The sequence below is a fragment of the Bos grunniens genome, chromosome 25 (assembly GCF_055505025.1).
Source record: "Bos grunniens cultivar Pamir isolate PY7600 chromosome 25, Bosgru_T2T1.0, whole genome shotgun sequence".
NCBI classification, from domain to species: domain Eukaryota; kingdom Metazoa; phylum Chordata; class Mammalia; order Artiodactyla; family Bovidae; genus Bos; species Bos grunniens.
Window position 1 is genome coordinate 23,524,382 of NC_141189.1, and position 23,198 is coordinate 23,547,579.

General features: G+C 37.6%; 1 protein-coding gene across 1 annotated transcript in view; it reads right to left on the reverse strand.

Annotated features, from left to right (window-relative positions):
* The window catches only part of LOC147345296 (phospholipid-transporting ATPase ABCA3-like), a 238,869-nt gene that overhangs the window by 113,409 nt on the left and 102,262 nt on the right, over positions 1-23,198 (reverse strand). The window contains exons 16-17 of the mRNA XM_086375383.1: positions 3,375-3,473; positions 854-1,007 (exon numbers count right to left, since the gene is read on the reverse strand). Coding sequence (XP_086231509.1) covers positions 854-1,007; positions 3,375-3,473 — 253 coding nt within the window. The remainder of the gene's footprint in view (positions 1-853; positions 1,008-3,374; positions 3,474-23,198) is intronic.

Sequence of the window (23,198 nt, forward strand, 5' to 3'; positions counted from 1 at the left end):
TACAATATTAACTCTGGTTCACAACTGTCTCATCAGCCCCTTCAGTGAAAGTATGCTTATGGGCAACTCTGAGAAATATATCTTCCACATCAGAATCCCTCGTGTTTTTGGGGAACACTATAGAGAGTATTTAGTTAAGAGAACAGGGAAAGAAATGCTTGTCAGTCCAATAAAATTTCCCATGGTAATGAAGAAAGATACTGAATTGGAAGTAAATAGTTCACTGCTGCTGCTGCTGCTAAGTCGCTTCAGTCGTGTCCGACTCTCTGTGCGACCCCATAGACGGCAGCCTACCAGGCTTCCCCGTCCCTGGGATTCTCCAGGCAAGAACACTGGAGTGGGTTGCCATCTCCTTCTTCAATGCATGAAAGTGAAAAGTGAAAGTAAAGTCGCTCAGTCGTGTCCGACTCTTCACGACCCCATGGACTGCAGCCTACTAGGCTCCTCCGTCCATGGGATTTTCCAGGCAAGAGTGCTGGAGTGGGGTGCCGTTGCCTTCTCCGAAATAGTTCACTAGGAAATATCAATTCATTTCAATTCATAAATTTAAATAGTTTTATGTACATGAATAGTGATAAGTTTTATAAGAAACTTTCTCAACTCTGAGTGGACTAACAATTCAAAACTGTGATAAGTGACTCTGAAGAATAATGGGAAGAGTAAAAATCTAATTTCTACTATCATATTTTACTTTTGAATTAAAAAACTGAACTGATTTACATACTACTCCTTACCTCAATTTCTTTGGCTAAGAACTCAAACTCTACTTTTAATTCAATATTAAAATGAAATATTATAATTTTTATTCCATATAAATATATACAAATATTATATTCTTAGTGAAGTTGCTCACCCCAGTATTTAATGTAATATTAGAGCGCTCATTCAAGTTGGAGGAAGCATATGATCTCTCAAAATTTCTAGGGACATTCATATTCTGATTTGTGTCTTCACTTTCATCTTCATTTTTTAGGGTCTGCAAAATCTGATTATTCGATTGACTGACCCTACACACATAGAAAAAGAAAATTATTTTAACCAGAATGGTGGTTTCTAAATACATAGTTCATCATAAAATTTTCAAAAATTGAGTCAAAATTTTTAAAAAATCACTGGCTAGAAGTTGTTAACTCTGTAAAGACTGATATTAATAATATACAGCAGTTTTATTTTCATAATGCTTCTAAGCTTATTTCAGAAATATTAAACTAAAGAGATTCTTTAGTTCTTCACTTTCTGCCATAAGGGTGGTGTCATCTGCATATCTGAGGTTATTGATAATTCTCCTGGAAATCTTGATTCCAGCTTGTGCTTCATCCAGCCCAGCATTTTGCATCATGTACTCTGCATATAAGTTATATAAGCAGAGTGACAATATACAGCCTTGATGTACTCCTTTCCCAATTTGGAACCAGCCTGTTTTTCCATGTCTTGTTTTTACTGTTGCTTGACTTGCATACTGGTTTCTCAGGAGACAGGTAAGGTCATCTGGTATTCCCATCTCTTTAAGAATTTTCCATAGTTTGTTGTGATCCACACAGTCAAAGGTTTTGGCATAGTCAATAAAGCAGAAGTAGATGTTTTTCTGGAACTCTCTTGTTTTTTCTATGATCCAATAGATGTTGGCAATTTGATCTCTGGTTCCTCTGCCTTTTGTAAACCCAGCTTGGACATCTGGAAGTTCATGGTTCACATACTGTTAAAGTCTGACTTGGAGAATTTTGAGCATTACTTTGCTAGCATGTGAGATGAGAACAATTGTGCGATAGTTTGAGCATTCTGTGGCATTGCCTTTCTTTTGGATTGGAATGAAAACTGACCTTTTCCAGTCCTGTGGCAACTGCTGAGTTTTCCAGATTTGCTGGCATATTGAGTGCAGCACTATAACAGCACCATCTTTTAGGATTTTCCATCAATTCCACTAGCTTTGTTCGAGGTAATGCTTCCTAAGATCGACTTTACTTCACACTCCGGGATGTCTGACTCTAGGTGAGTGACCACACCAAAATGATTATTCAAGTCATTAAGACCTTTTTTGTATATTTACTGTATATTCTTGCCACCTCTTCTTAATTTGTTCTGCTTCTGTTTCTGTCTTTTATTGTGACCATTTTTGCATGAAAATTTCCCCTTGGTATCTCTAATTTTCTGAAGAGATCTCTAGTCGTTCCCATTCTATTGTTTTCCTCTCTTTCTTTGTGATGTTCACTTAAGAAGACTTTCTTATCTTTCCTTGCAATTCTTTGGAATACCACATTCAGTTAGGTGTCTTTCCCTTTCTCCTTTGTCTTTCATTTCTATTCTTTTCTCAGCTATTTATAAGCCCTCCTCAGAAAACCACTTTGTCTTCTTGCATTTCTTTTTCTTTGGGATGGTTTTGGTCACCTCCTCCTGTACAATGTCACAAACCTCCGTCCATTGTTCTTCAGGTACTCTGCCTACCAGATCTAATCCCTTAAATCTATTTGTCACCTTCACTGTAATCATAAGTGATTTGGTTTAGGTCATACCTGAATAGTCTTTGGTTTTCCTTACTTTCTTCAATTTAAGCTTGAATTTTGCAATAATGATCTGATCCAGAGTCAGCTCCCAGTCTTATTTTTGCTGACTGTATATAATTTCTCCATCTTCTGCTGCAAAGTAGATAATCCATCTGATTTCAATATTAACCACCTAGTGATATCCACGTGTGGAGTCATCACTTGTGCTGTTGGAAAAGAATGCTTGCTGTGACCAGTTTGTTCTTTTGGCAAAATTCTGTTAGCTTTTGCTCTTCTTCATTTTGTACTCCAAGGCCAAACTTGCCTGTTGCTCCAGGTACTTCTTGACTTCCTGCTTTTACATTTCAGTCCCCTATGATAAAAAAATCCATGTGGTCATTTTCATTAGTTTTCTGTGATTGTGGTTTTCATTCGGGAAGCTATGAGATTGCAGTTCTTGCTTCTTCTGTCTTCTCTCTCTGCTTTAGGCCAGTACTAACAATTCTACACACAAAATACACAGACATTCAATTGTAATCCCAAAGTTTCTAATAATCTTATGAAATATTCCTCTGCCCTGGGTATTCAGTACCTGGATTTAGTTTTTTGTGCAGTTTCATAGTCTCACTTTTTTGCATTGAGTATCCTGATTCCTAATTCTCTGAACTGATATTCTCACTCTAGTTCCATGAGTCACAGCAGCCTCAGCACATCAGGCGAGCAAGGTATGTAAACTGATATGTTTGTGACTCATAGAAGATAACCATAGCTAACAATCCATTACTACTTCAATTATTCTAGCTCCACACATGATGGGTCTTGCTTTCAAAATGAAATCTGATTTTCAAGAAAAATTTTTTTTCTGCTCTCTTGCTCCCATGCATCATTACTTACCTAATGAAAACCTCTTCCATGGTAGTGATGGAGATACCAAAGCTAGCAATACCCAGCTCTTCCTGTCTGTCTTCCATTTCAGTAAATAGAGCTTTAAACCTAGGAGAAGAAGGAGAAGGAGCTAGTACTCGGAAGGTGATTTTCACATTAATATTTTTGTTACCTTCAACAGTGGGGGAAAAATGTAGCTTATCCTTCACTGCAATGCTTACCATAGTTTCCATGGTTGGTGATAAATCAGGAATGTAGAATATTCCTGGAATATACATGTATGAAACTATCACCACCAAAGCCATAGACATACCCATCACCTCCCATAATTTCCTCCCATCCTTTTTATTATTTTTTATTTTTGTGGTAAAAATGCATAATCTGAGATATATCCTCTTAGTGTAAATATTCAGTTCAGTTCAGTTCAGTCACTCAGTCATGTCCAACTCTTCGCAACCCCATGAATTGCAGCATGCCAGGTCTCCCTGTCCATCACCAACTCCCAGAGTTCACCCAAACTCATGTCCATTGAGTCGGTGATGCCATCCAGCCATCTCATCCTCTGTCATCCCCTTCTCCTCCTGCCCTCAATCCCTCCCAGCATCAGAATCTTTTCCAATGAGTCAACTCTTCGCATGAGGTGGCCAAAGTACTAGAGTTTCAGCTTTAGCATCATTCCTTCCAAAGACATCCCAGGGCTGATCTCCTTCAGAATGGACTGGTTGGATCTCCTTGCAGTCCAAGGGACTCTCAAGAGTCTTCTCCAACACCACAGTTCAAAAGCATCAATTCTTTGGCACTCAGCTTTCTTCACAGTCCAACTCTCACATCCATACATGACCACTGGAAAAACCATAGCCTTGACTAGACGGACTTTTGTTGGCAAAGTAATGTCTCTGCTTTTGAATATGCTATCTAGGTTGGTCATAACTTTCCTTCCAAGGAGTAAACATCTTTTAATTTCATGGCTGCAATCACCATCTGCAGTGATTTTGGAGCCCCCCAAAATAGTCTGACACTGTTTCCACTGTTTCCCCATCTATCTCCCATGAAGTGATGGGACCAGATGCCATGATCTTAGTTTTCTGAATGTTGAGCTTTAAGCCAACGTTTTCACTCTCCTCTTTCACTTTCATCAAGAGGCTTTTTAGTTCCTCTTCACTTTCTGCCATAAGGGTGATGTCATCTGCATATCTGAGGTTATTGATATTTCTCCTGGCAATCTTGATTCCAGCTTGTGCTTCTTCCAGGCCAGCATTTCTCATGATGTACTCTGCATATAAGTTACATAAGCAGGGTGACAATACACAGCCTTGACGAACTCCTTTTCCTATTTGGAACCAGTCTGTTGTTCCATGTCCAGTTCTAACTGTTGCTTCCTGACTTGCATACAGATTTCTCAAGAGGCAGATCAGGTGGTCTGGTATTCCCATCTCTTTCAGAATTCTCCACAGTTTATTGTGATCCAGACAGTCAAAGGCTTTGGCATAGTCAATAAATATTAAGTATGCAATATTGTTATATGTAGGCACTATGCCATATAGTTGATCTCCAAAACTTATTTATCTTGCATAAACCAAAATTTTGGATAAACTGAACATCAACTCCCAGTTTTCTCCTCCTCCATTCATCAGCTCTGGCAACCACAATTCTACGCTCTGCTGCTATGAATTTGACCATTTTAGATTCCATGATACAAGTGAGATCATACAGTGTTTGATGTTGTGTGTCTGTTTTATATTAACTAGCATAATGTCCTCTAGGTCCATCCATTCATACTGTCACAAAAGATAGGATTTACTTCTTTTTTAAAGTTGAATTATATTCCATTGTATATACATTTATTTTCTCTTTATTCATTTGTAGGTGGACATTTAGGTTGTTTTCATAGCTTGCCTATTGTGAATAATGCTGCAATGAGCATGGGAGTACAGGTGTTCCTCTGAGATCCTGACTTCAATTCTTTTGAATAAGAGATTGAATTAGAGATTGCTGGATCATGTATGGTAGTTTTATTTTTCACTTTTTGAGAAATCTCTATGATTTTTTCCCACACAGCAAAATCTTAAGCAATACATAGTAAATGCAACTCTTGCTGCTGCTAAGTCACTTCAGTCGTGTCTGACTCTGTGTGACCCCATAGATGGCAGCCCACCAGGCTCCCCCATCCCTGGGATTCTCCATGCAGTAACACTGGGGTGGGTTGCCATTTCCTTCTCCAATGCATGAAAGTGAAGAGTGAAAATGAAGTTGCTCAGTTGTGTCTGACCCTCAGCAACCCCATGGACTGCAGCCTTCCATGCTCCTCCGTCCATGGGATTTTCCAGGCAAGAGTACTGGAGTGGGGTGCCATTGCCTTGTCCCAAATGCAACTCTTAAAAGTAATTATATAGAGAAAGATTTGAGAACAGTTTTGTGGTCTTTGTACATTTGTTCACATAGGTATAACAGCAGACTCAAGCCCCCATAAGTCTGAGGAAGAAAACAAAAATATATAATGACTCAGTCAAGCATTATTATTAGCATTATCCTTTTTATGATTTAAAATATAGTAAATTAAAATATTTGAAGCTCCAATATTTTGACTACTTGATGTGAAGTGCCAACTCATTGGAAAAGACCCTGATGGTGGGAAAGATTGAAGGCAAAAGGAGAAGGGGAAGCAGAGGATGGGATGGTTAGATAGCATCACCAAGTCAATGGACATGAATTTGAGCAAACTCCAGGAAATAGTGCAGGACAGAGGAGGTTGGTGTGCTACAGTCCGTGGGGTCTCAGAGTGAGACACAACTTAGCAACTGAACAACAACAACAAAATTCAATTGGGATATCAAAATGGCAGGGTAGGAGGATGTGGCAGTCACATTCCCCCACAAACACATCAAAAATATACATACAGGTGAAACAATTCTCAAAAAAATTAACTAGAAACTGGCAGAACTCCAGTCAAACAATGCTTGCAACCAAAGCTGCAAGAAAGATCTCCACGTAACCAGGCAGGATGGAAAAAAGGCATTAAGTCAGCGTCTTTGCCCCTGGGAGCAATCTGTAAGGAGAAAATCGACACAGCCAGACAGACCCTTTCCCTGAGGAGTAAAGAGTCTGGGCATATCAGTCCTGTGGAGGAAATGGGGCCCCTTACAAGCTGGGCAAACTGCTAAGAGAGATAGATGGGCTAGAGATGCCTAGCTCCCTACGAGTGTAAACATGTTGGCTCGCTGACAATCAAGGCAGAAATAGCCTTGCACTGGAGGCTGCTGCCTCATTGCACTTTACAATTTGAAGGGAGAAACAACTGACCCTGCTCACTCCACACCACAGCCTTGTTCAAGTTCTGGGTGGAGACCCAGTCTAGCTCTGCAGAAACTGACCAGAGTGCTTGGGATGTGAAACAGGCCAAGCTGTGGAGGCCTTTGTCAGCAGATGTGGCAACGGGGGATATTGTCAATGTGCATAGAGGGCAGTATCACAGGAGCTTGCAGTGATAAGTGCTAAATCTCAGGCAGACAGGCCCTGGGAAAGGAACTAATATAGTCTGCAGAGACAGCCCAGAAAGCCTGGGGGTGTGAATCAAGTGAAATGGCAACAAACATTGCCATTGCCTAGGAGTACATAGTAGTTTGTCTCCCAGTGAGGGCACTCCAGTTCAGCTTAGCATGAGACATGGTGCAGAGAGGTCCTGAGAAAAGTATGCTGCAGAGGCAGTCCAGATCAGGTGAAAGCACAGCCACCTCAACTCATACAGCCACAATGTCCCAATACCCAGTCACAGCCTTGTATTAGATCTGAGATGAACACAACAGAGGAATGGATAGGTATCACATAGAGCTTCTGTGATCTCATGGGCCTCACATGCTTCAATAAGCACCTTATTTAGGGCAGAGCTCACACTCAGTGAAGCCATATCAAACCTGACCCTCAGGACTTCAAATACAACAACTGAGGGGCAGACTCTGCCCCTGATAGGGTAGCAATAGCCACAGAGCAAAGAGGAAACCCCACCTTACATCTTGCATAGACTTTAAATCTCCCAACACCAACCACACCCCATATCAAGGAGATAAATGCCAGCACACTGGGCTCAGTATACATACCAAAACCAGTACTAACACAAAAATATTGGACACACACAGTTTGCACAAGTATACTCCCATATAAGAACAACCCTTGGAGTTCAAAGTGTGCTGTATGCACTTCACTCAGTTGTTTCAGTCGTATCCAGCTCTTTGTGACCCCATGGATCATAGCCCACCTGACTCCTCTGTCTATGGGATTTTCCTGGCAAGAATACCTCAAGTTCACAGTAGGTAACTGTTTCTCATAAATCCATAGAGATGAGAAAGTCAAATAAAATAAAGTCAGAGGAACTACTCCCAATTAAAAAGAAAATGAGAAATAGCCTGAAAGAACAAATAATGCAACCGTGTTCACCAGTCAACTAAAACCAAAAAGAAGTAATAAAAATTCTAACCAAATTAAGAAAAACTATTGATACAAATGCAGATCACTATAAAAAAGAACTGGAAAATATAAAGGTGAACCAATCAAAAATAGACAATTCAACTGCTTAAATAAAAACCAATCTAGAAGCAATGAATATTCACAAAATAACACAGAAGAATGAATACATGATTCAGGAGAGACAATGATTGAAGTCACCCAATCAGAGCAGAAGACAGACTAATAAAAAATGTTAAAGCAACATATAATATCTATGGGATAATAAAAATTATGCCAGCCTGTGCATAATAGGCGTTCCAGAAGAAGAAAAGAGAGACATGGGTACTAAAAATGTACTTGAAGAAATTATGGCTAAAAACTTCTCAAACCTAAATAAGAAAACAGACATCCAGGTACAGGAAGCACAGTGTTGCAAAAAGATGAACCCCAAAAGACTCACATTGAGACATATCATATTTAAAATGGCAAAAGCAAAAGATAAGGAGAAAATTCTAAAGGCAGCAAGAGAAAATTAAGAATCATCTACAAGGGAGACTCCATGAAGCTCTTGGTTGATATTTTTACAGAAACTTTGCAGACCAGAAGGGAGTGGCATGATATAATCAAAGACCTGAAATAGAAAACCCTGCAACTTAAGATACCCCAAAAGATTATCATTTAGAATAGAAGAAAAGATAAAAAATTCCTTCAGTTCAGTTGCTCAGTCGTGTCCAACTCTTTGCGACCCCATGAACTGCAGCACGCCAGGCCTCCCTGTCCATCACCAACTCCCGGAATTCACTCAAACTCACGTCCATCGAGTCGGTGATGCCATCCAGCCATCTCATCCTCTGTTGTCTCCTTCTCCTCCTGCCCCCAATCCCTCCCAGCATCAGAGTCTTTCCCAATGAGTCAACTCTTTACATGAGGTGGCCAAAGTACTGGAGTTTCAGCTTTAGCATCACTCCTTCCAAAGACATCCCAGGGCTGATCTCCTTCAGAATGGACTGGTTGGATCTCCTTGCAGTCCAAGGGACTCTCAAGAGTCTTCTCCAATACCACAGTTCAAAAGCATCAGTTCTTTGGTGCTCAGCTTTCTTCACAGTCCAACTCTCACATCCATACATGACCACTGAAAAAACCATAGCCTTGACTAGATGGACCTTTGTTGGCAAAGTAATGTCTCTGCTTTTGAATATGCTATCTAGGTTTGTCATAACTTTCCTTCCAAGGAATAAGCATCTTTTAATTTCATGGCTGCAATTACCATCTGCCATGATTTTGGAGCCCCCAGAAATAAAGTATGCCACTGTTACCACTGTTTCCCCATCTATTTCCCATGAAGTGATGGGACCAGATGCCATGATCTTAGTTTTCTGAATGTTGAGCTTTAAGCCAACTTTCTGACTCTCCTCTTTCACTTTCATCAAGAGGCTTTTTAGTTCCTCTTCACAATCAGAAACTAAGAGAATTCAGCAATACTAAACATACAATAAAAGAAATATTGAAAAGTCTTCTGTAAATAAAGATAAACAAGAATCTACAGGAAAAAACAATCACAATAATAAAGGCAAACAAATAAAAAGAATGATGATTACTAAAGTAAACCAAAGTATAGATGAAAAAATAAAGAAAATTCCAAAAATTTTAAATGAATTATAACTACAATTAGCAATAAAAAGACAAACATGAAAATAGGACATAAATGATAAAATCTGGAGGAGGGGAGTAGAAAAACATATATCTTTTAGAATGCATTTTATTTTGAATGACAGTTTAAAGCAAGTAGATACAATTGTAGATCAACATACTTGATTTTCATGGTAACCACAAATCAATGATATACATTAGATTCACAAAAACCAAAAAGAAAGGAACTCAATCATATTACAGAAGAAAATTATCAAACCAAAAAAGATAAAAACAAAAAGAAGACAATATGAACAAAGAAAAACTAAAAACAACTGGAAAAGAAGGATTTAAATGGCTGTAAGTACATACCTATCAATAATTAATTTAAAGTCAATGGACTAGAAGATGGCGGAAGAATAGGATGGGGAGAACACTTTCTCCCCCACAAATTCATCAAAAGAACATTTAAACTCCGAGTAAATTCCACAAAACAACTTCTGAATGCTGGCAGAGGACATCAGGCACCCAGAAAAGCAATCCATGTTTTCGAAAGGAGATAGGAAAAATATATATAAGACAAAAAAAGAGACAAAAGAGGGAGGGACGGAGCTCTGTCCCAGGAAGGGAATCTTAAAAAGAGAGAAGTTTCCAAACACCAGGAAACCTTCTCACTGCCGAATCTGTGCCGAGCTTTGGAAGCACAGAGGGCAACATCACAGGGAGGAAAAATAAATAAACAATTAAAACCCGCAGATTACAAGCCCTGTGGTAACTCCCCCAGCGGAGAAGCAGCGCAGACGCTTGCATCCGCCATTAGCAAGTGGGGGCTGGGCAGGGAGGCGCGGCGCGGGCTGCATTGCAAGGATCTGGCCTGAATACCTCGAGTGCTATCTGAGCGAAATAATTTGGGCTAGCAAACCAGACTGTGGTATATCTACCACACGAAAAGCCAGCCCTAACCTAAGACATCGCCAGGCCTGCGCACAAAGGACTGAACAGAGATAGCCGGCTACAGACCGTCCCCCTCTGGTGACATGCAGCCAGAGCCAAAAGGGGGCAATCACAGCCCCAGAGAGACATTATCTACAAAACTGTAAGCAGGCTTCTTTGCTAACTAAAACTTCCTGGGGGTCTGGACAGTCAACATCCGCCTCAGAAGGTGTGCTAGTTGTACACCTAGATAACCGAGCGGCAGGGAGGCGATAAGTCGCAGTAATCGTGCTCACCAAACACCTCATCACCTGAGCTGCTCGGACCTGGGAAGGGCACAAAACGCAGGCCCAATCGAGTCTGTGCCTCTGAGGACTACCCGAGTGCCTGAACCTGAGCGGCTTGGACCTGGGAGGTGCAGGCAGCCCAGGGCCGGCCACGGATGGTTCCCGGCGGAGCAGCCTAGAGCCTGAGCAGTGTGGGCAGGGAGGCTACACGTGCCGTGAGCAGGGGCAGACCCAGTGTGGCTGAGGCACTGGGAGCACACACCAGTGTTATTTGTTTGCAGTGTCCCTCCCTCCCTCCCCACAACACGACTGAACAAGTGAGCCTAAAAAAAAAGTGTCCACCACCGCCCCCTTTGTATCAGGGCGGAAAAAAGACACCGAAGAGACCAGCAAACAGAAGAAGCTATAACAGAGGGAACGGCCTTGGAAGCTACAGGCAATAGATCAAAACCCTGTAGTTAGAACTGAATACATAGGAAGGGGCCTATAGATCTTGAGAAATATAAGTCGGACCGAGGAACTAGCCAAAAATGAACTGACCCCACAATACCCAAAACAAAAGCAGAGAAAGTCGTAGATATATTTTTACTATTTTTACGATCATTCTTTCTTTTTTTTTTTTTTTAATTTTTTAAAAAAATTTTAAGTCCTCTATTATTCCTTTAATTTTCACTTTTATAACCTACTATTATTCTGCAAAAAAAAAGACCCTCTTTTTTTTAAAAAAGCAAACTTCATATATATGTTTTTTATAATTTTTGTGACCTTGTTTTTTTTTTTTCTTCTTTTAACATTGTATTTTTGAAATTCCAAACTCTACTCTAGATTTTTAATTTTAGCTTTTTGGTATTTGTTATCAATTTTGTACCTATATATATATATATTTTTATAATTTCTGTGACTTTTTTTTTCTTTTTCTCTCTTTCTTTCTTTTCTTCTTATATATAACATTATATATCTGAAATTCCAAACTCTACTCTAGATTTTTAATTTATGCTTTTTGATATTTGTTATCAATTTTGTACCTATATTTTCTATATAATTTTTGCAACTTGGTTTGTTTTTGTTTGTTTTTTCTCTCTTTCTTTTTCTTCTTCTTCTTTTTTTTAACATTGTATTTTTGAAATTCCAGACTCTAGATTTTTAACTTTTGCTTTTTGGTATTTGTTATCAATTTTGTACCTATATTTTCTTTATAATTTTTGCAACTTGGTTTGATTTTGTTTGTTTGTTTTTTCCTCTTTCTTTTTCTTCTTCTTTTTTTTAACATTGTATTTTTGAAATTCCAGACTCTACTCTAGATTTTTAACTTTTGCTTTTTGGTATTTGTTATCAATTTTGTACCTATATTTTCTTTATAATTTTTGTGACTTTGCTTGTTTGTTTTTTTTCTCTATTTCTTTTCCTTCGTCTTTTCTTTAGCATTGTATTTTTGAAATCCCAAACTCTACTCTAGATTTTTAATTTTTGCTTTTATGTATTTGTTACCAATTTTGTACCTTTAAGAACCCAATCTTCAGTACGCATTTTTCACTAGAGAGCGAGATTACTGGCTTGACTGCTCTCTTACTCTTTGGACTCTCCTTTTTCTCCACCAGGTCACCTGTGTCTCCTCCCTAACCCCTCTCTACTCTATGCAACTCTGTGAATTTCTGTGTGTTCCAGATGGTGGAGAACACTTAGGGAACTGATTACTGGCTGGATCTGTCTCCCTCCTTTTCATTCCCCCTTTTATCCTCCTGGCCACCTCTGTCTCCTTCCTCCCTCTTCTCTTCTCTGTATAATTCCGTGAACATCTCTGAGTGGTCCAACTGTGGAGTGCACCTAAGGAAGTGATTACTGGCTAGCCTGCTCCCTCCTCTATTGATTCCACCTCATCTCATTCGGGTCACCTCTAACTCCCTCCTCCCTCTTCTCTTCTCCATGTAATGCTGTGAACCTCTCTGGGTGGCCCTCACGGTGGAGAAACTTTTCATCTTTAACCTAGATGTTTTATCAATGGTGCTGTATAGAAGGAGAAGTTTTGAAACTACTGTAAAAATAAGACTGATAACTGGAAGCAGGAGGCTTAAGTCCAAACCCTAACTCCAGGGAACTCCTGACTTCAGGGAACATTAGTTGACAGGAGCTCATCAAACACCTCCATACCTACACTAAAACCAAGCACCACACAAGGGCCAACAAGTTCCAGGGCAACACATACCAAGCAAATTCTCCAGCAACACAGGAACACAGCCCTGAGCTCCAAGATACAGGCTGCCCAAAGTCACCTCAAAACCATAGACATCTCATAACTCATTACTGGACACTTCATTGCACTCCAGAGAGAAGAAATATAGCTCCACCCACCAAAACACCGACACAAGCTTCCCTAACCAAGAAACCTTGACAAGCCACCTGTACAAACCCACACACAGCGAGGAAATGCCACAATAAAGAGAACTCCACAAACTGCCAGAATACAGAAAGGACACCCCAAACTCAGCAATTTAAACAAGATGAAGAGACAGAGATCAAAAGCTTTACAGACAAGCAAAAGCTGAGAGAATTCAGCACCACCAAACCAGCTCTCCAACAAATACTAAAGGATATTCTCTAGACAGGAAACACAAAAACAGTGTATAAATTCGAACCCAAAACAATAAAGTAAATGGCAACGGGATCATACTTATCAATAATTACCTTAAACGTAATGGGTTGAATGCCCCAACCAAAAGACAAAGACTGGCTGAATGGATACAAAAACAAGACCTCTACATATGCTGTCTACAAGAGACCCACCTCAAAACAGGGGACACATACAGACTGAAAGTGAAGGGCTGGAAAAAGATTTTCCATGCAAATATGGACCAAAAGAAAGCAGGAGTAGCAATACTCATATCAGACAAAATAGACTTTAAAACAAAGGCTGTGAAAAGAGACAAAGACGGTCACTACATAATGATCAAAGGATCAATCCAAGAAGAAGATATAACAATTATAAATATATATGCACCCAACACGGGAGCACTGCAATACGTAAGGCAAATGCTAACAAGTATGAAAGGAGAAATTAACAATAACACAATAATAGTGGGAGACTTTAATATCACCACTATGGATAGATCAACTAAACAGAAAATTAACAAAGAAACACAAACTTTAAATGATACAATAGACCAGTTAGACCTAATTGATATCTATAGGACATTTCATCCCAAAACAATGAATTTCACCTTTTATCTCAAGTGCACATGGAACCTTCTCTAGGATAGATCACATCCTGGGTCATAAATCTAGCCTTGGTAAATTCAAAAAAATAGAAATCATTCCAAGCATCTTTTCTGACCCCAATGCAGTAAGATTAGATCTCAATAACAGGAGAAAAACTATTAGAAATTCCAACATATGGAGGCTGAACAACACGCTGCTGAATAACCAACAAATCACAGAAGAAATAAAAAAAGAAATCAAAATTTGCAGAGAAACGAATGAAAATGAAAACACAACAACCCAAAACCTGTGGGACACTGTAAAAGCAGTCCTCAGGGGAAAGTTCATAACAGTACAGGCATACCTCAAGAAACAAGAAAAAAGTCAAATAAATAACCTAACTCTACACCTAAAGCAACTAGAAAAGGAAGAAATGAAGAACCCCAGGGTTAGTAGAAGGAAAGAAATCTTAAAAATTAGGGCAGAAACAAATGCAAAAGAAACAAAAGAGACCATAGCAAAAATCAACAAAGCCAAAAGCTGGTTCTTTGAAAGGATAAATAAAATTGACAAACCATTAGCCAGACTCATCAAGAAACAAAGGGAGAAAAATAAAATCAATAAAATTAGAACTGAAAATGGAGAGATCACAACAGACAACACAGAAATACAAAGGATCATAAGAGACTACTATCAGCAATTGTATGTCAATAAAATGGACAACGTGGAAGAAATGGACAAATTCTTAGAAAAGTACAACTTTCCAAAACTGAATGAGGAAGAAATAGAAAATCTTAACAGACCCATCACAAGCACGGAAATTGAAACTGTAATCAAAAATCTTCCAGCAAACAAAAGCCCAGGTCCAGACAGCTTCACAGCTGAATTCTACCAAAAATTTAGAGAAGAGCTAACACCTATCCTACTTAAACTCTTCCAGAAAATTGCAGAGGAAGGTAAACTTCCAAACTCATTCTATGAGGCCACCATCACCCTAATACCAAAACCTGACAAAGATCCCACAAAAAAAGAAAACTACAGGCCAATATCACTGATGAACATAGATGCAAAAATCCTTAATAAAATTCTAGCAATCAGAATCCAACAACACATTAAAAAGATCATACACCATAACCAAGTGGGCTTTATCCCAGAGATGCAAGGATTCTTCAATATCCGCAAATCAATCAATGAAATACACCACATTAACAAATTGAAAAATAAAAACCATATGATTATCTCAATAGATGCAGAGAAAGCCTTTGACAAAATTCAACATCCATTTATGATAAAAGCTCTCCAGAAAGCAGGAATAGAAGGAACATACCTCAACATAATAAAAGCTATATATGACAAACCCACAGCAAACATTATCCTCAATGGTGAAAAATTGAAAGCATTTCCTCTAAAGTCAGGAACAAGACAAGGGTGCCCACTTTCACCATTACTATTCAACATAGTTTTGGAAGTTTTAGCCACAGCAATCAGAGCAGAAAAAGAAATAAAAGGAATCCAAATTGGAAAAGAAGAAGTAAAACTCTCACTGTTTGCAGATGACATGATCCTCTACATAGAAAACCCTAAAGACTCCACCAGAAAATTACTAGAACTAATCAATGACTATAGTAAAGTTGCAGGATATAAAATCAACACACAGAAATCCCTTGCATTCCTATACACTAATAATGAGAAAACAGAAAGAGAAGTTAAGGAAACAATTCCATTCACCATTGCAATGAAAAGAATAAAATACTTAGGAATATATCTACCTAAAGAAACTAAAGACCTATATACAGAAAACTATAAAACACTGGTGAAAGAAATCAAAGAGGACACTAATAGATGGAGAAATATACCATGTTCATGGATTGGAAGAATCAATATAGTGAAAATGAGCATACTACCCAAAGCAATTTATAGATTCAATGCAATCCCTATCAAGCTACCAACAGTATTCTTCACAGAGCTAGAACAAATAATTTCACAATTTGTATGGAAATACAAAAAACCTCGAATAGCCAAAGCAATCTTGAGAAAGAAGAATGGAACTGGAGGAATCAACCTGCCTGACTTCAGGCTCTACTACAAAGCCACAGTCATCAAGACAGTTTGGTACTGGCACAAAGACAGAAATATAGATCAATGGAACAAAATAGAAAGCCCAGAGATAAATCCACGCACATATGGACACCTTATCTTTGACAAAGGAGGCAAGAATATACAATGGATTAAAGACAATCTCTTTAACAAGTGGTGCTGGGAAAACTGGTCAACCACTTGTAAAAGAATGAAACTAGACCACTTTCTAACACCATACACAAAAATAAACTCAAAATGGATTAAAGATCTCAACGTAAGACCAGAAACTATAAAACTCCTAGAGGAGAACATAGGCAAAACACTCTCTGACATACATCACAGCAGGATCCTCTATGACCCACCTCCCAGAATATTGGAAATAAAAGCAAAAATAAACAAATGGGACCTAATTAAAATTAAAAGCTTCTGCATAACAAAGAAAACTCTAAGCAAGGTGAAAAAACAGCCTTCAGAATGGGAGAAAATAATAGCAAATGAAGCAACTGACAAACAACTAATTTCAAAAATATACAAGCAACTCCTACAGCTCAGTTCAAGAAAAATAAATGACCCAATCAAAAAATGGGCCAAAGAACTAGACATTTCTCCAAAGAAGACATACAGATGGCTAGCAAACACATGAAAAGATGCTCAACATCACTCATTATCAGGGAAATGCAAATCAAAACCACTATGAGGTACCATTTCACGCCAGTCAGAATGGCTGCAATCCAAAAGTCTACAAGTAATAAATGCTGGAGAGGGTGTGGAGAAAAGGGAACCCTCTTACACTGTTGGTGGGAATGCAAACTGGTACAACCACTATGGAGAACAGTGTGGAGATTCCTTAAAAAATTGGAAATAGAACTGCCTTATGATCCAGCAATCCCACTGCTTGGCATACACACTGAGGAAACCAGAACTGAAAGAGACACGTGTACCCCAATGTTCATCACAGCACTGTCTATAATAGCCAGGACATGGAAACAACCTAGATGTCCATCAGCAGATGAATGGATAAGAAAGCTGTGGTACATATACACAATGGAGTATTACTCAGCCATTAAAAAGAATACATTTGAATCAGTTCTAATGAGGTGGATGAAACTGGAGCCTATTATACAGAGTGAAGTAAGCCAGAAAGAAAAACACCAATACAGTATACTAACGCATATATATGGAATTTAGAAAGATGGTAACAATAACCCTGTGTACGAGACAGCAAAAGAAACACTGATGTATAGAACAGTCTTTTGGACTCTGTGGGAGAGGGAGAAGGTGAGATGATTTGGGGAATGGCATTGAGATATATATAATATTATATATGAAACGAGTCGCCATTCCAGGTTCGATGCACGATACTGGATGCTTGGTGCTGGTGCACTGGGACGACCCAGAGGGATGGTATGGGGAGGGAGGAAGGAGGAGGGTTCAGGATGGGGAACACATGTATGCCTGTGGTGGATTCATTTCGATATATGGCAGAACCAATACAATATTGTAAAGTTTAAAAATAAAATAAAATTAAAAAAATAAAAAAGAAAAAAGAAAAAAAATTAAAGTCAGTGGACTAAATCCTCTTATCAAATGATATAGTGTAATAGATGGGATAAAAACCAAGAACTTACAATATGCTGCCTAGAAGAGATTCACTTCAGGGCAAAAACATGCATGCTGAAAGTGAGGGGATAGAAAAAGATGTTCCAAGCAAATGGAAATTACAGGAAAGCAGGGATAGCAATACACATATCAAAAAAAATAGACTTTAACACAAAGGACGTGAAGAAAGATAAAAAAGAACATTATATAATGATGAAGGAGCCAATACAAGAAGACCATACACTCATCAACATACATGCATATAGGTGCACCTTAAATATTTAAAATAAGTATAATAAATCCTAACAGACATAAAGAGAGGTGGACAATAATACAATAATAGTAGGAGAGTTTAATACCTCATTGACATCAATGGACAGATAATCTAGACAGAAAAGTAACAAGGCAACAGAGGTCCTAAATGACAAAATAGATCCTTTGGAGTTGATATCTACAGGGCACTACACAATCCCCCCAAAATATAACAAAAACCAGAATACAAATTCTTTTCAAGTGCAAATGAATGATCTAGGATAAATCACATACAACATCACAAAACAAGCTTCAACAAATTTAAAAGGATAGAAATTATTTCAAGCATTTTTGATGACCACAGTGCTGTGAAGCTAGAAATCAACCACAGAAAGTAAACAGGAGTAAAACAAACAGCTGGAGATCAAACATGCTACTAAGAAAACAAGAAGGTCAATGGTAAAATCAAAGAGGATATCAGAAAAAAAAAACTCAAGGAAATGAAAATACAACTTTACAACATCTATGAGATGTAGCAAAAGCACTTCTAATGGGGAATTTTATAGTGATTAAGGCTCTTCTCAAGAAGAAACATTTCAAATAAACAATATTATCCACCACCTAATGGAATTAGAAAAAGAAGAACAAACAAAACCTAAAGTTGGCAGAAGGGAGGAAATAATAAAGATGAGAAAGGAAATAGAATAGAGATTAAAAATATAAAAAAATCAATAAATCCAAGAATTGCTTGTTTGAAAAGATAAACAAAATTGATAAACTTCTGGCAGATCTCACCAAGAAGAAAAGAGGGAGGATTGAAATAAACAAAATAAGAAATGAAAGAGGAGAAGTAAAAACTGATACCATAGAAATACAAAAACATTTTTAAGAGTATATTACAAATAGTTATTTGGCAACAAATTAGATGATCTAGAACAAAGGGACAAGTTTATAGAAATATGTTGTTCTTGTTGCATAGCTGCTAAGTCATATCCAACTCTTTTACAACCCTATGGACTGTAGCCCTTCAAGCTCCTCTGTCCATGGGATTTTCCAGACAAGAATACCAGTGGGATGCCATTTCCTTCTCCAGGGGACCTTCCCAATCTAGGGATCAAGCCTGCATCTCATGCATTGGCAGGTGGATTCTTTACCACTGAGCCACCTTGGAAGCCCTTGTAGCAATATACAGCCTGCCAAAACTGAGTCAAGAAGAAACAGAAAATTTGAGCAGACCAATCATTAGAAATGAAACTGAATATGTAATTTAAAAACAATGGTCCAGGACCAGATGCCTTCACTGCAGAGTTCCACAAAACATATAAAAAGAGCTTACACCATCCTGCTTTAATTATTCCAAAAAATTGAAGAGGAAGGAACACTGCAAAATTATTTCCATGAAGCCACTGTCACTCTATTACCCAAAAGAGACAAAGAGACTATGCCTACACATTTGACAAGTACAAGTCAATATCTTTGATGAATATAAATGCAAATATCCTCTACAAAATATTGCAAACTGAATGTAACAGTACATAAAAAGAATCAAACATAATGATCAGTTGGACAATTCCAAGGTTCACAAGGATGGTTCAACACACACAAATCAATGTGATACACCACATTAACAAAAGGAAAGACAAAAATACATGGTCATCTCAGTAGACTCATAAAGAGCTTTTCATAAAATTCAACATCCATTCATGATAAGAACTTTCACCAAAGTGGATATAGAGGGAACATATCTCAACAAAGTAAAAGCCATTTATGACAAACCCACTGTCAACATAATATTCTATGGTAAAAAGCAGAAAACTTCTTCACTAAATTCGGGAAAAAGACAAGGATGCCCATTCTCACCATTCTGTTCAATATGGTATTAGAAGTAGTAGCTGCAGCAATCAAACAGGAAAAGAAAATGAAATACAACCCCATTGGAAGGGAGAAGTAAAATGGAACTATTGATAGATGACATGATACACTATAAAGAGAAACATAGAGTCTCCACATAAAATCTATTAGAACTAATAAAATAATTCAGCAAGGTAGCAGGATACAAGATGAATATACAGAAATCCTTTGATTTCATTATGCCAATATGTAAATATCAGAAAGAAGAGGAAAAAGCCAATCCATTTAAAAGTCTAACCCTAAAATCTAGGAAATAGCCTAATAAAGAATGTGAAAGATCTATACACTGAAAACTGTAAAACATTGATAAAGGAAATCCAAGAAGATTCCAAAAAATGGAAAACTATTACATGTTTTTGATTTGAAGAATTAATATTCTTAAAATGGCCATACTACCCAAAGGAATCTACAGATTAATGCAATCCCTATCAAAATGCTGATGATACTTGTCACAACCAGAATAATCTTAACATTTGTATGGAACCACAAAACATCCAAAATTGACAAAGAAATCCTGAGAAAATAAGAACAAAGCTGAAGGCATAACCCTTCTATACTTCAGACATAACTAAGCTACAGTAATCAAAACAGCATGGTATTGGCACAATAACAGACATTTAGATTAATGCAACAGAATAGAGTCAATTATGATAAAGGGAGCAAGAATATACAATGGAGAAAAGAGAGTTTCATCAACAAATGGTGCTGAGAATACTGGACAGCTACATGCAAATCAATAAAATCAGAACACTCCTTCACATCATATACAAAAATAAACTTGAAATGGTTTATACATAAATATAAGACATGACATCATAAAACTATAAGAAAAGAATGTGAAAATTTTTTTTCTGACATGAATCATAGCCATATATTCTTAGTCTGTCTCCAAAGAGAAAATAAATAGAAACAAAATGAGCAAATGGGAGCTAGTCAAACTTAAGGCAGACCATTCGGTATCACAGTAATCCAAGTCTATGCCCCAACCATTTCAGCTGAAGAGGCTGAAGTTGAATGGCTCTGTGAAGACCTAAAACACTCCAACACCACAGTTCAAAAGTATCAGTTCTTCGATGCTCAGTTTTCTTTATGGACCAACTCTCACAGCCTATGGCTGTGACTACTTTTCCATGATTGCTGGAAAAGACTTAGCTTTAACTAGATGGACCTTTGTTGGCCATGAAATGTCTCTGCTTTTTAATATGCTGTCTAGGTTGATCATAGCTTTTATTTCAAGGAGGAAGCATCTTTTAATTTCATGGCTGCAATCACCATCTGCAGTGATTTCAGAGCCAAAAAGATAAAGTCTGTCACTGTTTCCATTGTTTCCCCATCTATTTGCCATGAAGTGATGGGACCAGATGCCATGATCTTAGTTTTTTGAATGTTGACTTTTAAGCCAGCTTTTTCACTCTCCTCTTTCACTTTCATCAAGAGGCTCTTCACTTCCTCTTTGCTTTCTGCTATAAGGGTGGTGTCATCTGCATCCCTGAAGTTATTGATTTTTTTTCCCTGGCAATCTTGATTCCAGCTTGTGCTTCTTCCAGCCCAGCATTTCACGTAATGTACTCTGCATATAAGTTAAATAAGCAGAGTGACAATATACAGCCTTGATGTACTTTCCCAATTTGGAACCAGTCTGCTGTTCTATGTCAGGTTCTAATTGTTGCTTCTTGACCTGCATATAGATTTCTCAGGAGGCAGGTAAGTTGGTCTGGTATTCCCATCTCTTCAACATTGTTTCACAGTTTATTGTGATCCACACAGTCAAAGGCTTCGGTGCAGTCAATAAAGCAGAAGTAAAAAACAGGAATTCCCTTGCTTTTTCTAGTTCTTTGTATATGCTGTGTAACATTTTTTTTATTAAATGTGTTTTTGCAAATATTTTCTTCCATTCTGTGTCTTGTCTTCTAATTCCCTTGAAATTGCCAAACACAGAACAAAAATATAATTTCATTGAAGTCCAGCTTTTCAGTTATTCCTGTCATGAAAAGTGCTGTTGGTGCTGTAATTTAAATGTCATTGCCAACTTAAGGTCAGCCAGTTTTCGTCCTATGTTATCTTCTAGGAGATTTATAGTTTTTTGTTTGAATTTTAGGCTTATCACACATTTTAAGCATCTAGGTTATTTTCTTTGCATGTGGATGTCTGATTGTTCATTCCATCACCATTTGTTGAAAAGTATCTTTTCTCCATTGCTTTTCCTTCCCTGTCAAAGATCAGGTGACGATATGTATATATATATTTCTGGGTTCTCTGCTTTGTTCTGTTGTTCTATTTTTATATTCTTTTACTAATACTACACCATCTTGATTATAGTAGTTTTATAGTAAGTCTTAGAGTTGGTTTCTGTCAGTCTTCTAACTTTATTCTTTTCTTTCAATATTGTGTTGATTAATTTGAATAAACTTTTTATAAACTTTGGGATCAATTTGTTGATACCCACAAAATAACTTACAGAGATTTTGACTAGAATTACACTGAACCTATAGATCAAGTTGGGAAGAACTGACTCCTTGACAGTATTGAGTCTTCCTATTCATAAAAATGGATTATCTTCACATTTATTTAGCATCTTGATTTCATTCGTTAGAATTTTGGAGTTTTACTCATATCAAACTTGTATGTATTTTATTAACTTTATACCTAAGTAATTTGCTTTGGGCAATACTAATGTAAATAGCATGTGCTTGTAATTTTAAACTATATTTACTAATTGTTGATATATAGAAAAGTTATTGACTTTTATATCAAATTTGTATCCTGCGACCTTGCTACAATCACTTACTAGTTCTAGAAGGATTTTTTGTTTGTTTGTTTGTTTTGGTAAATTCTTTTGGGCGGTATGCAAAAGATGATTGTATTATCTGCAAAGAGTTTTATTCCTTTCTTCCTAATGTATGTACATTTCTTTGTCTCGTGTTATTGCATTAGCTAGGACTTCCAGCATGATGTTGAAAGCAGTGGAGAGAAAGGACTTCCTTTCCTTGTTCCTGATCTTAACGGGAAAGCTTTGAGTTTCTCACCATTATGTATGATGTAGGCTGTTAGGATTTTGTTCATTAGAAAGTTGAAGAAGTTCCCCTCTATTCATCTTCTTTTGAGAATGCCAATTAGTTTGCTTCAAGATAATATCAGGCTGCTAACTACAACTTGAAAGAAGATGAAATTGGCATAGTCCCTGGAAGTTTATCATAAGTATTCTTATTTTCCTCTTCCCTTAATCAAGATAAACATCCCAAGTACAATTAATATTTTCTTTCTCCTTTTGGAAACTAGCTTGCTTAGCTGTTATGGTCAAATTGCCTGTTTCCTGTAGTTTCTAGGGCTTCTGAATGCAAGGTCTGCCACATAGGCCACTTTTTTCTTATAATCTCAGCAAATCAGTTGAACAAAGTTTGTGCAAATAGCTTATCATTTCTTGTCACTGCTTAACACCAGACTGTAAGAAATAGAAATAAAGATACCAAGACAAACTAAATGCAAGCCAAATTATATGACTTCCCTCTGT